The sequence below is a fragment of the Phodopus roborovskii genome, unplaced genomic scaffold, assembly GCF_943737965.1.
Source record: "Phodopus roborovskii unplaced genomic scaffold, PHOROB, whole genome shotgun sequence".
NCBI classification, from domain to species: Eukaryota; Metazoa; Chordata; class Mammalia; order Rodentia; family Cricetidae; genus Phodopus; species Phodopus roborovskii.
In genome coordinates, this window is record NW_026126433.1 from 50,007,468 (window position 1) to 50,019,362 (window position 11,895).

The window sequence follows — 11,895 nt, forward strand, 5'->3', positions numbered from 1 at the left end:
AGCTCCCTGCGATTCGTTCCCTGCTCCCGTTTTTCCTCCACATGCCGGCAGGATGGCCCATAAGCAGATCTACTACTTGGATAAGTACTTCCACGAGCACTACCAGTACGGGCATGTCACGCTACCCAGAGAACTCTCCAAACAAGTACCAAAAACTCATCTAATGTCTGAAGAGGAGTGGAGGAGAGTTGGTGTCCAACAGTGTCTAGATGATTCATGAACCAGAGGCTGCATCTTCTTCTCTTTAGACGACCTCTCCCAAAAGAATAACAAAAAGGAAATGCAGCGGGGATCGCCTGATCTTTTTCAATTTAATGTATATGTGTATACAAGGTAGTATTCAGTGAATACTTGAAAAGTGTACAAATCTTTCACCCATACCTGTGCATGAGCTGTATTCTTCACAGCAACAGAGCTCAGAGTTAAATGTAACTGCAAGTAGGTTATTTTAAGTTGTTAAAGATAAATTTTCTCATAGTTGTTTTTTTCTTAATATAAGTAGTACCTGTTTTACTTTACCTGTTACTTTTGTTAAATAAAGTTTGTATGTTGCCTTTATAAAAAAAGAAAAAAGAAAAATCAATTTTAGATGTGCCTCACTGTGCAGGAAAAAGAAATATAGCGCTACTTTCCAAAAATGTCCTTTTGGTTCCTTAGGTGGAGGCGCTGCCAGGGTGCAGGACAACGGTGAGCCTCTGTCTGCCCTGTGCAAGGCCCGACTTCCATCCCGGTACTGAAAGAGACAAGAAAAACAGGATAGCTTTCCTACTGAATCTAACTACTAATTTTTGTGTTATAAACATGGATACCTATGTAATAAAATAAGGCGAGGGAGGGCCGAGTGCTGGAGACTTGTCACCTGCCTAGCTGGGGGTTGCTCAGTATTCTGTCCCATTGCCTGGATCACCCCAGTTCTAAGAAAGGGGCGGGCCTGTTACTTAAGGATAAGACAGGAGGAAGGGCCCTGAGGACCTGATAAAAATGAAGCGTCCAAGTTCAGACCAAAGAAGGGGGTGGGAGGAGACTGAACTGGCTTAACTATTGGAAGCCTGGGAGGAGGTTGAACTAGCTTGACTACTGGCTGGAAGTCAGGGAAGCAGGGAGCACCCATCCATGGCAGGAGGGCGTGGTCAGGCTGGGGCCCTCCAGGAGGGTGTGTCCCAAATGGCTAGGTGGGATGGTAGATGCTCCTCATCTACTTCACCTTAGCAGACTGCAAGAAGGCAGGTTATGTGTAAGTAGTTTCTGTTTCTTAGAAGACTGACAGAAAGATCCACTGAGTTTGGGATCATAAGAGCAGTCTGGGCAAAAAAGCAAGACTCTGAAAAAAAAATCTACAAACTGGAATCCTGGAAACCTCAGTTTTAGGGACACACTGGGATTTCATCACAGTAAAAGGAAGATTGCCTATATTAATGTTATATGGCCCGGGACACGGCTCAAAAGCCAAAGGCTCTCGCCCTTGCAAACCTGAAAACATAAATGTAATCTCAGAATAGAGGTAGAAACCTGGATGCAGTGACATCTATAATCCTACCAGAGGCTGGAGAACCACCCAGAAACCAGCATCATAAAAACCATAGACCCTGCTTCAAGGTGGGATGGACTCCTGAAAGTTGTTCTCTGACCTCCACAGGAGCTCTGTGGCTCTCGGTCTTTCTCTCACGCACACACTTTGGAAAAAGGAAAAACGGTTCCACTTAACATTTGTTCACAACTGCATCCCCAGAACCTGGCTCACTAGATACCTAATGAATGAATGAACATTAGCTTTTAGGAAAATGGTTACAATGGTAGGGTACATCCATGAGAGGAAGAAGCACACCTTAAAATCTTGTTTAAAATAACTTCGGTGGCAATGGAAACTGCTTATGATTTGTATACTATAGAAATTTGTTTGGGGGCACAGCAGTTGGGAGCACTGGCTGCTCTTCTATAGGAGCCAGGTTCAGTTCTCAGCACCTGCATGGCAGCTCAGACCTGTCTGTAACTCCAGTTCCAGGGCTTCTGATGCTCTCATACATGCAGGCAAAATATCAACAAAACAAACAAATAAACAAAACCCAAACAAAAACAAATTATAGTTTTTAAAAAAGAAAGAAATTTATGTTTTGCGAGTCCATAATCCTACCACTCTAGAGAGTAAGGCAGGGAGGTCACAAGTTCAAGGCCAGCCTGGGCTATATAGTGAGGCACTGCAAAAACCAAACCCGACCCGCAGCTGCCCAGGGGCCCTTCTGTGGGTCTTTCTGGGAAACTCACTACAGTACTGAGAGTAAAAGAGGAGATGTCACTGGTGGACCGAAGCCAGGAAGCTCCTGAGAGGCCTCAGTGCTGGGTCCAGTTTGTATTCTCATTTTATACTCTAAAACCACAATGTAAGGTCTTACAGAAGCCGAAGTGGCAGTCAGCAGGTTGTTAAGAACAACGACCTACTGTTCTAGCTATTTCTCCAGGTTATTCTGTTCCAGGTAGCAAGCGAAGTCATGCTTGGCAAATAGGCACAACAAGCAGTGCTTTAAGTGAACCACTAAATAAATCAACAAATCCTTGCTGGTCTTTTCTACCTAATTCTACTTCCGAAGGAGGATGCCGAAGCCGGCTTCCCCTGACACTAACGTACAGCTGGAGTAATGGCATCTCATGGTCTCCACGTGGGGTTCATTTCTAGTAGGCGCTTAGCAGACCCCATTCCTGGACCAGAGTCGGAAACCAGCTGCCAAACCAGGAAATGCCAGGGCCTCCGCCGGGGAGGCCCACTCGCGGGGACCTCAGGCGGGCTCCCGCACAGCCACAGGCTCCACCCGCAGAGAGAGCCGGAGGCGGGCGCACGACCGGACAGCGCCACCGATTGGTCCGCCCCGAGATGCCAGCCTCGGATTGGCTGCCCGGGACACGTGGCCTACCTGAGGCCTGTGTTTGGCGGCGGATGCTCGGGTTTAGTCCCGGCCAGCCTAACTGTGCTCCCTGTGCATCGTGTCTCGGAAGCTGCACCGGGATCTTCGGATCCCGGTTTTTTCAGGCTCGAACCCTGAGCCCGGGATTCCCAGCGTCTCCGGGTCGGCGCTTGCGGGGATCCTGCTGCCATGAGTGTGGGTTTTATCGGCGCGGGCCAGCTGGCCTGTGCGCTGGCGCGGGGCTTCACGGCCGCGGGTGAGCTGGTGGTCAGCCCTAGGTCTCACCAGAGTGACCGAGAGTGACTGAGTGAGTGCATGTGTGAATGGGAAAGAATGGGAGGTTTGCATCCTTCTGCTTGGATGCTGTAGCTTCGGAGGCCGGCCCTGCTAGAGCTACTATGGGCTGGCTTCCTTTGATGGACTGCATGATCAGGCCATGATCCCCTGTTGAAAGACCTTGTTCTCTGTAGGCGTCCTGTCGGCTCACAAGATAATAGCCAGCTCCCCGGAAATGGACCTGCCCACCGTGTCTGCGCTCAGGGTAGGAGGGATGGAGGGGAGTGGGAAAGAGAGGACCAGGAAAAATGTGACCTGAGGTGACCTTCCCCTAGGGAGGTTATCATGGCAAGCCTTCCACTCTCTTCAGAGCAGCCTTTCGTGGTGGGAGCTCCCAGGCAAAGATAGGGTGGATCCAGACACTGGGGTGAAAGTAGGTGTACAGGAAAGGCTTTTGTTTGCTAGCCTACTTTGAACTCATTACATCGTCCAAGTAAGTCTGGGAAAGTCTGCTTCAGTTTCCAGGTGTTGGGCATCACAGGCATGAATCACCGAGTGTGCCAGAAATTTATTTTTCTTCATTGACTAGTGTGACACTGAAATACTCAGCCACTCCGAGGCTGTTTCCCCTTTTCTGTAGCCTTGTGCTGTTGTAAATGATGATGTTGGGAAAGGACCTGGTGGCTTAGTTTCTTTCAATAAAGCTTAATATCCTGAGTCTTATAAAATCTGGCCAGTGTGGTGCAGGACAGCCAATAAGGCAGTGTTTGTGCCCAGTGTGGGCTTATGTCCCTAACACTGTGGGGCCCTGACACTCTCTTTGGAGTCCTAGAGGTGGGCCCTGTAGAGAGCCTAGGTACTCTAGCTGCTAAGCTGGGAGTGGGCTTTGTGTATCTCTGCTCTCAGACCTGGCAGAGGGGTGTCAGGAGATTTCTGGGGTTGAAGGAACAGCCACTTTTCTGGCCACCATGAGGAACTTTGTCCTGCACAACATCTGTGCCTTCTTGCCCAGTGGCAGGAACAGGAAAATTGTCATTTGGAGTCCTGGAGGGACAGAATAAAGAGTTTTGGCTGCAGCTGTCAGAGGGGGTTGGCTGTTCCATGGGAGGCAGGGCCCAACAATATCACCCAGCACTATTGACTGGGTCCTCTTCTCCTACAGAGGATGGGCGTGAATCTGACCCGAAGCAACAAGGACACAGTACGGCACAGCGATGTTCTGTTCCTGGCTGTGAAGCCACACATCATCCCGTTCATCCTGGATGAGATTGGGGCTGACGTGCAGGAGAGGCACATCGTGGTGTCCTGTGCAGCTGGTGTCACCATCAGTTCTGTGGAGAAGGTGCTGATGCCCCAGTGCTTGTGTGAGAGGAGGGGTGGCCTGTGAGTGGCTGCGGACGGCTCAGACCTGGGAGCTGTGCCCTGGGCACTCAGTTGGCTTGCTCTCCTGCTCTAGAAGCTGATGGCATTCCAGCCAGCCCCCAAAGTGATCCGCTGCATGACCAACACACCAGTGGTGGTCCGAGAGGGGGCCACAGTGTATGCCACAGGCACCCATGCTCTGGTGGAAGATGGGAAGCTGCTGGAGCAGCTGATGAGCAGTGTGGGCTTCTGCACAGAGGTGGAGGAGGACCTCATTGACGCCATCACGGGGCTCAGTGGCAGTGGGCCTGCCTATGTGAGTGGTCCTACTTGCTTGTATGAATCCTAGGCGACAGGAGGGACTGGTGGAGGAGAGGACAGCAGTGCTATCTCTTAGGCATGACCGGCTGGTGGGAGGAGATGACCCTGAAGACTAGTTCCAGTTATCAGAGAAGTCAGCCTCTGGGGAGTGGGTACTTGGCGCTTGTTTCCTGGGTTCAGAGAGTATCTCCACAGGCATTTATGGCCCTGGATGCACTGGCAGATGGTGGGGTGAAGATGGGCGTGCCACGGCGCCTGGCAGTCCGACTTGGAGCTCAGGCATTGCTGGTCAGTGTCTTCGCATGTTTGGCCTGGAGGTTGGTTTTGGGGGTTGCTGAGCTTGGGCATAGGATGACTGTAATGTCCCTTTGTACCTCAGGGAGCAGCTAAGATGCTGTTAGACTCGGAGGACCACCCAGGCCAGCTCAAGGACAATGTCTGCTCCCCTGGGGGGGCCACCATCCATGCCCTGCACTTCCTAGAGAGTGGGGGCTTCCGCTCTCTGCTCATCAATGCAGTTGAGGCCTCCTGTATCCGAACAAAGTGAGTATGACTTGCTCTCCCCTGCCTGGATTCTTCCATTCCCAGCCTGCCCTGTGATGGGCTGGTTCTACTCTGCTTAGACCTCATGGGCAACATCAGAGTCTGTGCTCTGTTGGTGACCACAGCTTACTTGGCTTTCTTGAGTAAGGGTTTGGTAGCCTCACTTCACCCAGTTCTTACCACAGCTCTGGTAACTTTGACATGTAGATGGGGCGGCATTCAATTCCTGACTGGTTGTGACTTTGAGCTCAAACCCTGAACTCACCATACTCCCTTTCCCGTGTGGTCCCAGATATCACTGGAATGCTGTCTAGATTGGGTCTCATGAGTGACTGGTGACACTCCCTTGAGCTCGGAGCCTCTTTGGTTTGGGATTCTGAGTTTGGTTGGTGTCAGGTTGAAGTTCTGGGGCTGTATGGCTAGAAGGGTGAAAGCTCTGGCTCCAGGGTTTGTCACCTTCCCCGTGGGGCTTTGTCTACAGAGAGCTGCAGTCCATGGCTGACCAAGAGAAGGTCTCCCCTGCTGCCCTGAAGAAGACCCTCCTGGACAGAGTGAAGTTGGAGTCACCCACCGTGTCCACGATGTCCCCACCCAATTCAGGGAAACTCCTCACAAGAATCCCCGTCCAGGAAAGCAAGAAGGACTGAGGAGTACTGCGTGGGGTGTCCCTGTCCCCAGCAGTGCAGGGGGATCAGGCTTAGGTCTGGCGGTGAATGCTGCTTGGATCTGTTCACTTGGTGGCACAGAGTCCTTCTTTTGCCCCACAGTGGAAGGTGCTCTGAAGAGGCAGCTGATGCCCTGAGCCAGGTAGTCCTGCACGCCTGTCTGAGGGAGATGAGAGGCTCTGTGTTAGCATCCCCCTCAGAAGACGTCTCTGGAGAACTTTAGTTAGATCCCAGGGGTGGAAGAGGTAAGAAGAAACAGGGAAGGCCCATCCTCTGAATTAAAAACACGTGAAAGAAACAAGTGACTTCGTGTTGCAGTTGGAAATGTGGGGAAGTCTATGATGCTTTTGCTTAACTCTGATTTCACAGATATCCCATTAGAAGGTGTTGTTCATTGCTAGTTCTAGCTGCTTTAATAAAGATTTATTTATTTTTGAGCTAGAGTCTCAGTGTGTGGCCCAGGACCTTGACTTGTGTAATCCTCTTGTCTCTGCTTTTTTTTCCCTCCTCCTTGAGACAGGGTTTCTCTGTGTAGCCTTGGCTGTCCTGGAACTCACTTTGTAGACCAGGCTGGCCTCAAACTCACAGAGATCGCCTGCCCCTGCCTCCCAAGTGCTGGGATTAAAGGTGTGCACCACCACCTGGAGCTTTTTCTTACTTCTGTGTCACTGTCATAGTTACTTTTTCATTGGGTGGTAAGACACCATGACTGAGGCAGCTTAGAGAAGGCACAGTTTATTTTGTGCTTGTGGTTGGGGGTTAGAGTCCACGATGGTGGAGCAGAGGCATGGCAGCCCAAACAGCTAAGAGAGCTTGTGTGTTGAACCACAGCCAGGGAGCAGAGAAGGTTAACTTTCTGAAGCCTCGGAACCTAACCTTGTGGCCAGACTTCCCACACAGCCACCAACTGGGCACCAAGTATCTAGTTCCCAGGACTATGGGGGAAATCTCATTCAAACCACCCCGTCATGTTCTGGGCATCCCTGCAAGGCAGCAAAAAGGGCCAAGGGTAGGAAGGAGGGATGAGGGGTAAAGAGGCAGGCCCTGAGAGCTGAAGTGACCCCATCCCCGGGGTTAGGTGTACCTTGGATGGGCCAAAGTCTGGCGACAGCCCCCAATGTCAACAGAGCAAGGGGTCCTCATTGTCAGGGAAATGATGTGTCTCCCTCACAGTACACTGTCTACACAGGCAGACTGCAAATGACCCTGCTCCTAGCTCCCTTCCTTGTCCTCACAGGACCCTGAGCAGAACTAAAGAAGCCTTCAACCCCAACTTTTCCAAGGGCCCCAGAAAAATGTTTACCTAGTTACACCTCTCTCTGTTTTGTTTTTCTGACACAGTTCTTCCAGACTAACAGTAGCAGTAGATCCTCTGGGGTAGAGGGCTGAAGGTGACTTCTCACTCCCTTTATTCTACTTTAGTTGGTTGCTTGCAGTTAGCAGGCATGATTTTGGTAGTTAAAAGATGAACAATGTGGGGCTGGAGGTGTAGCTAAATAGCAACACACTTATCTGGCACACAGAAGCCCTGGCTTCTATCCCCAGCAGTGGGGAGAAAAGAGAAAGATTTAACCTTTTTCCCCCTTCCACTGCTCCTTTTATAGTGTGCAGAAGTACAAATACACTCTCTCGCATCCCCTGCAGCCCTATGTGACTGTTGCTAAGCACTGCTCCAGAGAAACACTGGGAGTTACTGGTGCCCAAGGGCCTGACTGGACTGGCTATGCCTGCCAACACTTTACAGCCTGTCCTGTGCTGTGCTTCCTCTAGTAAGGCAGATGGAACATCAAAGTGGCTGTGGTGGGGCTAGGGATGTGGCTGAGTGGGAGGGCGTGTTTAGTATGCTTTGCTTCAATCAGAGGCAACAAAAAGCTCGATTTCTTGAGTTTTGATCCCTGGCATCCACATAAAGGTAAAAGAGAACTGAGTGCCATGTGTGCCGTGTGACACGCGGGCACATTCCCCTAGCGTATCCACGTCCTACAGAAGTGAGAAGACAGTAAGTGGGAAGGGAACACACATGAGAGGAACCTTGGGTGGAGCCGAGCAAGCCCTGTGGAGATGCAGCTTTTGATTGAGACACAGAATTCTGTAGACCAGGCTGGTCTTGAACTCATGGCAGTCCTGTCTTAGCATCTTTAATGCTGGTATTATAGGCACATTACATACACTTTAGGTATAGCTGTGTAGATAAAAATTCCTATGAAGGCATGTCCTAGGACCAAGTATATTTGGAGTCCCCAAGGGGCCTTCCAGGTGCCAGGACTGCAGGATTTGTGAGTCCTGAATGGTTAGGGCTAGAGCTTATCCTGTCTGCCCTATCTGAGTTACGTTCAGGAATACTCTTGGCATGAAAGTGCCATCCTTGGCACAAGTGGTAGAGAGGTCCCCTGAGCCCCACCTCTTCTCAAAGAAGCCCACCTGAGCAGCTAGGCCTTAAGTCCTCCTGTGAGCTCCTGTTGACAATGATATCTCTCAAACAATAACGGTTACTACCATCCATTTCTCCATGTCCCTTCCTCTCCCATGGCCTGGGAGCTATATGTAGGAAGGTTGGTTGGTTGTTGACCATCTTCCTAGCCTTAGACTAGAACAAGAGATCCACCTGCCTCTGTCTCCAAGTACTGGGATTAAAGGCATGCTCCACCACTCTCTGGCTGGACAGTTCTCCGATGGTCAGGTTCAACAATTTGCTGGTATGCCTAAGGAAGTCTCTGGTCTACTAGATGAAAACTGCATTTTTCCCAGTCCCTTTTCATCCCACTGTGCTAAGAATCTAACACAGGGCCTTGAGCATGCTAAATGTGTGCTTTATGGCTGAGTAACACAGCCTTTATCCTGCCCTTGAACCTGTTAATTCAGTTTTGACATCTTTTATGCAATGAGGAATAGTTTTGTTTGTTTTGTTTAGGTTTTTGTTTCTTGCTATACCGACCCAAGCCAGCTCTGTTAAACCAAGGCTGCCCTCAAACTTGGAATCTTCCTGCTTCAGCCTCCCAAGGGGGCTGAGATTACAGGTGTCTACCACCAGGGCAATGCAGTGTTAGCAAACATATCTTCAGCAAAGGTATCTTCAGGGTGGTGCTCCTAGCTCAGGCTACCCTGGCCTTTTTAGTGTGTGAAATCATACCCTACCCATTCTCTCTCTCTTTAACAATTAATTAATTTATTTATTTTATGTGCATTGGTGTTTTGCCTGTATGTATATGTGTGTGAATGTGTTGAATCCCCTGGAACTGGAGTTACAGACAGTTGTGAGCTGCCATGTGGGTGCTGGGAATTGAACCCAGAGCCTCTGGAAGAGCAGCCAGTGCTCTCTCTCTCTCTCTCTCTCTCTCTCTCTCTCTCTCTCTCTCTCTCTCTCTCTCTCTCCAGTTTCTCTGTATTGCTTTGGAACCTGTCCTGGAACTCGTCCTGTAGACCAGGCTGGCCTTGAACTCAAAGAGATCCACCTGCCTCTGCCTCCCGAGTGTGGAGACTAAAGGTGTGTTCCATCAACCCCCAGCTAGTAGGCAGTACTCTTAATCACTGAGCCATCTCTCCAGCCCCACACTTTGCCCATCTTTACAGCCTTGAGAGTCTTCAGGAAGGAGAGACCAGCTGAGGGACATTTAAAGCCTATCGAGAGGAAAACCTATTTCATGACTGCTTTCAGCTGCAGAGAGATCATGTGGGCAAATGTTCCATCCTTGAAAACAGAAGTGTCTGGGATCTGCTTTGGGGCTGGAACACCCTGAGGGTTTTTGGGTGGCAGATAAAAAAGACATGTTTCAATATTGGGAGAAGCCCCTACTCCATCTGGGATCCGATTTTATATATACTTAGATTTTTATGCAATGTGCATGCAATCTTCTCCCCTCGAGAGCTGTGTTCTTCTCCAAGCTTCAGTAATGTGGGAACTTTGTCATAATTATTAAAATGAGAGTTGGGGTGTGGCCCAGTGGTAGAGGAAGTGGTTACTAGGTGAGAAGCCCTTGATCCCTCCCCAGCATCAAAATAACAAAAAGATGAAGTGAGGTCATGTGTGGTACTGTTGCTGACATAAGGGCATTTGTTAAGGAAGCCCGTACAAGTGGAGTCAAGAGTGGTTCCTTCCACCAGGTGGCGCATGTCTTAATCCCAGCGCTGGGAGGCAGAGGCAGGCAGATGTCTGAGTTCAAAGCCAGCCTGGTCTACAGAGCGAGTTCCAGGACATCCAGAACGGTTGGTTGCACAGAGAAACCCTGTTGGTGGTGGTGGGAGGGAAAAGTAATTCCCTGACCAGACCCAGGCAGGGCTTCACTATAGGCTAGAAGGGAACTTGTGTGTGGTTATAGAGGGGAGGGGTAGGGTAGGTCTAAGCCGCGTAGTTGCCTGCCTAGGTCCCTACAAACTACATAGTGACCCAGGTATACAAAGGCCACATTCAAGACCAGGCCATTATTTGTGTGTGTGGTGCTGGGAGCCCAGGGTTTCCTGCAGACTAAGCAAGAGGAGACATGTCCTACTTTACTTTTAAATAAAAGATGCTTGAGATAAGATGTTCTGTAGTCCAGGGTGGCCTAGAACTTTGTCATAGTCACTGTTTTGTTGTTGTGAAGAGACACCATGACCAAGGCAACTCCTATAAAGGAAAGCCTTTAATTGAGCTTGCTTGCAGTTTCAGAGGCTTAGTCCATTATCAGCATGTCAGGGCTCACGGTGACAGGCATGCATGGTGCTGGAGAAGGAGCTGAGAGCTACAATTTGATCTTCAAGCTATCTCCTCCATTAAGATCCCTCCCAACAAGGGTGGGTGTCCCCGTCTTGGGCAGCCGTGGTTGCTGGCAGCAACATTCCATCCTCCAGATGTGAATTCTTTTCCCAGTTTGCCCAGTCAACTCAAGGACAAGCTGTCAGAGGCCTTGAGAACAGCACTGGTGACTCCTAAAGATGTCCCGAATCAGAGAAAAGGGCTGGCCCAAGGTGCTTGGGACTAGGGGCCTCCAATCCTGTGGTGGAGAGAAGAGGCTCTGGCCTACTACAGAGCTCTGGGAGCCAAACCTGGCTGGGGTGGGTGGGTTTAGGGGTTTAGGGGGGATAGGGAGAAGGTAGGAAAGCAGCTGGTGACTTCCTGTGACACAGTGAAGTTCAGTGTTCTGCAGAGGGGAAAACCCACGTTTATGCTGTGTCCTTCTAGCCTCTGCCACAGCCAATACCAGGGCGGGAAAGCTGCGTAGCTGCTGTTTGTGGACGCACAAACAAGCATGCCTTCTGGGCTCCTGGGAAGAGAGTCCTGCCATTCCCAGTTGCTCACAGTATCCGGCGTCTCCAGGTCATCTGAAGGAGTATGGACCAGTCCCGTACATGGAGAGGCCCAGCTCCTGACTGAGTCTGTGTGTGCTCCTGAGGGTGAACACTGGCTATCCCTGCTGGTGCTGGAATGAAAGGCAAAGAGCTGGTGTGTGGCAGGCATGAATTGGGGCCATGGCTTTGGGCTGACTGGGCCCATGGCCCTGCTCTCTGCACTGGTCTCTTCCTATTAATTAATTAATTAATTAACCGCAGTGTTTGGGTCGGAACCCAGGGCCTCATTTATATTAGACATGGAGCCTTTCCTTTTCTGGGGACAGGGTTTCAGTGAGCTGCCCAGGCAGACCTTGAACTCTCTCTTCTGCCTCTGCCTCTAGAGTAGCTAGAATTATAGGCCTATGCCACCAACAGCCCTAGCTTCCTCCATTTTTATTGATGGGAGATGAAAGGGTGTGGAGTAAGCATTACTTCCATCTCCAACCAGATCACCCTTCACCCTCTACCCCCCACCCTCCACTCCCCTCCTCCACCCTTCACCCTCTACCCCCCACCCTCCACTC

The 11,895-nt window shown here is 50.3% G+C and overlaps 1 protein-coding gene across 3 annotated transcripts; it reads left to right on the forward strand.

Moving 5' to 3' along the window:
- The first annotated feature begins 2,950 nt into the window (after positions 1 to 2,950).
- Pycr2 (pyrroline-5-carboxylate reductase 2) lies at positions 2,951 to 6,507 on the forward strand. 3 transcript variants are annotated; one of them, XM_051186439.1, is made up of 8 exons: positions 2,951 to 3,153; positions 3,368 to 3,438; positions 4,336 to 4,515; positions 4,630 to 4,851; positions 5,052 to 5,144; positions 5,236 to 5,399; positions 5,881 to 6,061; positions 6,434 to 6,507. In XM_051186439.1, exons 1-7 carry the CDS (start codon positions 3,087 to 3,089, stop codon positions 6,044 to 6,046), a joined length of 963 nt encoding a protein of 320 aa, XP_051042396.1. In that variant the 5' UTR covers positions 2,951 to 3,086; the 3' UTR covers positions 6,047 to 6,061; positions 6,434 to 6,507. The 3 variants fall into 3 exon arrangements, with proteins under 3 accessions (XP_051042396.1, XP_051042395.1, XP_051042397.1); XM_051186438.1 differs by having other exon boundaries at positions 5,881 to 6,507; XM_051186440.1 differs by lacking the exon at positions 3,368 to 3,438 and having other exon boundaries at positions 2,989 to 3,153; positions 5,881 to 6,507.
- The last annotated feature ends 5,388 nt before the right edge of the window (positions 6,508 to 11,895 follow it).

What these genes read in the sequence shown, in the direction of transcription:
- Pycr2 (XM_051186438.1), top strand. Translation starts at nt 3,087, where the DNA reads ATGAGTGTGGGTTTTATCGGCGCGGGCCAGCTGGCCTGTGCGCTGGCG. An exon ending in CCATCAGTTCTGTGGAGAAG is followed by an intron (nt 4,516 to 4,629) that starts GTGCTGATGCCC and finishes CTCCTGCTCTAG; the next exon opens with AAGCTGATGGCATTCCAGCC. An exon ending in TTGGAGCTCAGGCATTGCTG is followed by an intron (nt 5,145 to 5,235) that starts GTCAGTGTCTTC and finishes TTTGTACCTCAG; the next exon opens with GGAGCAGCTAAGATGCTGTT.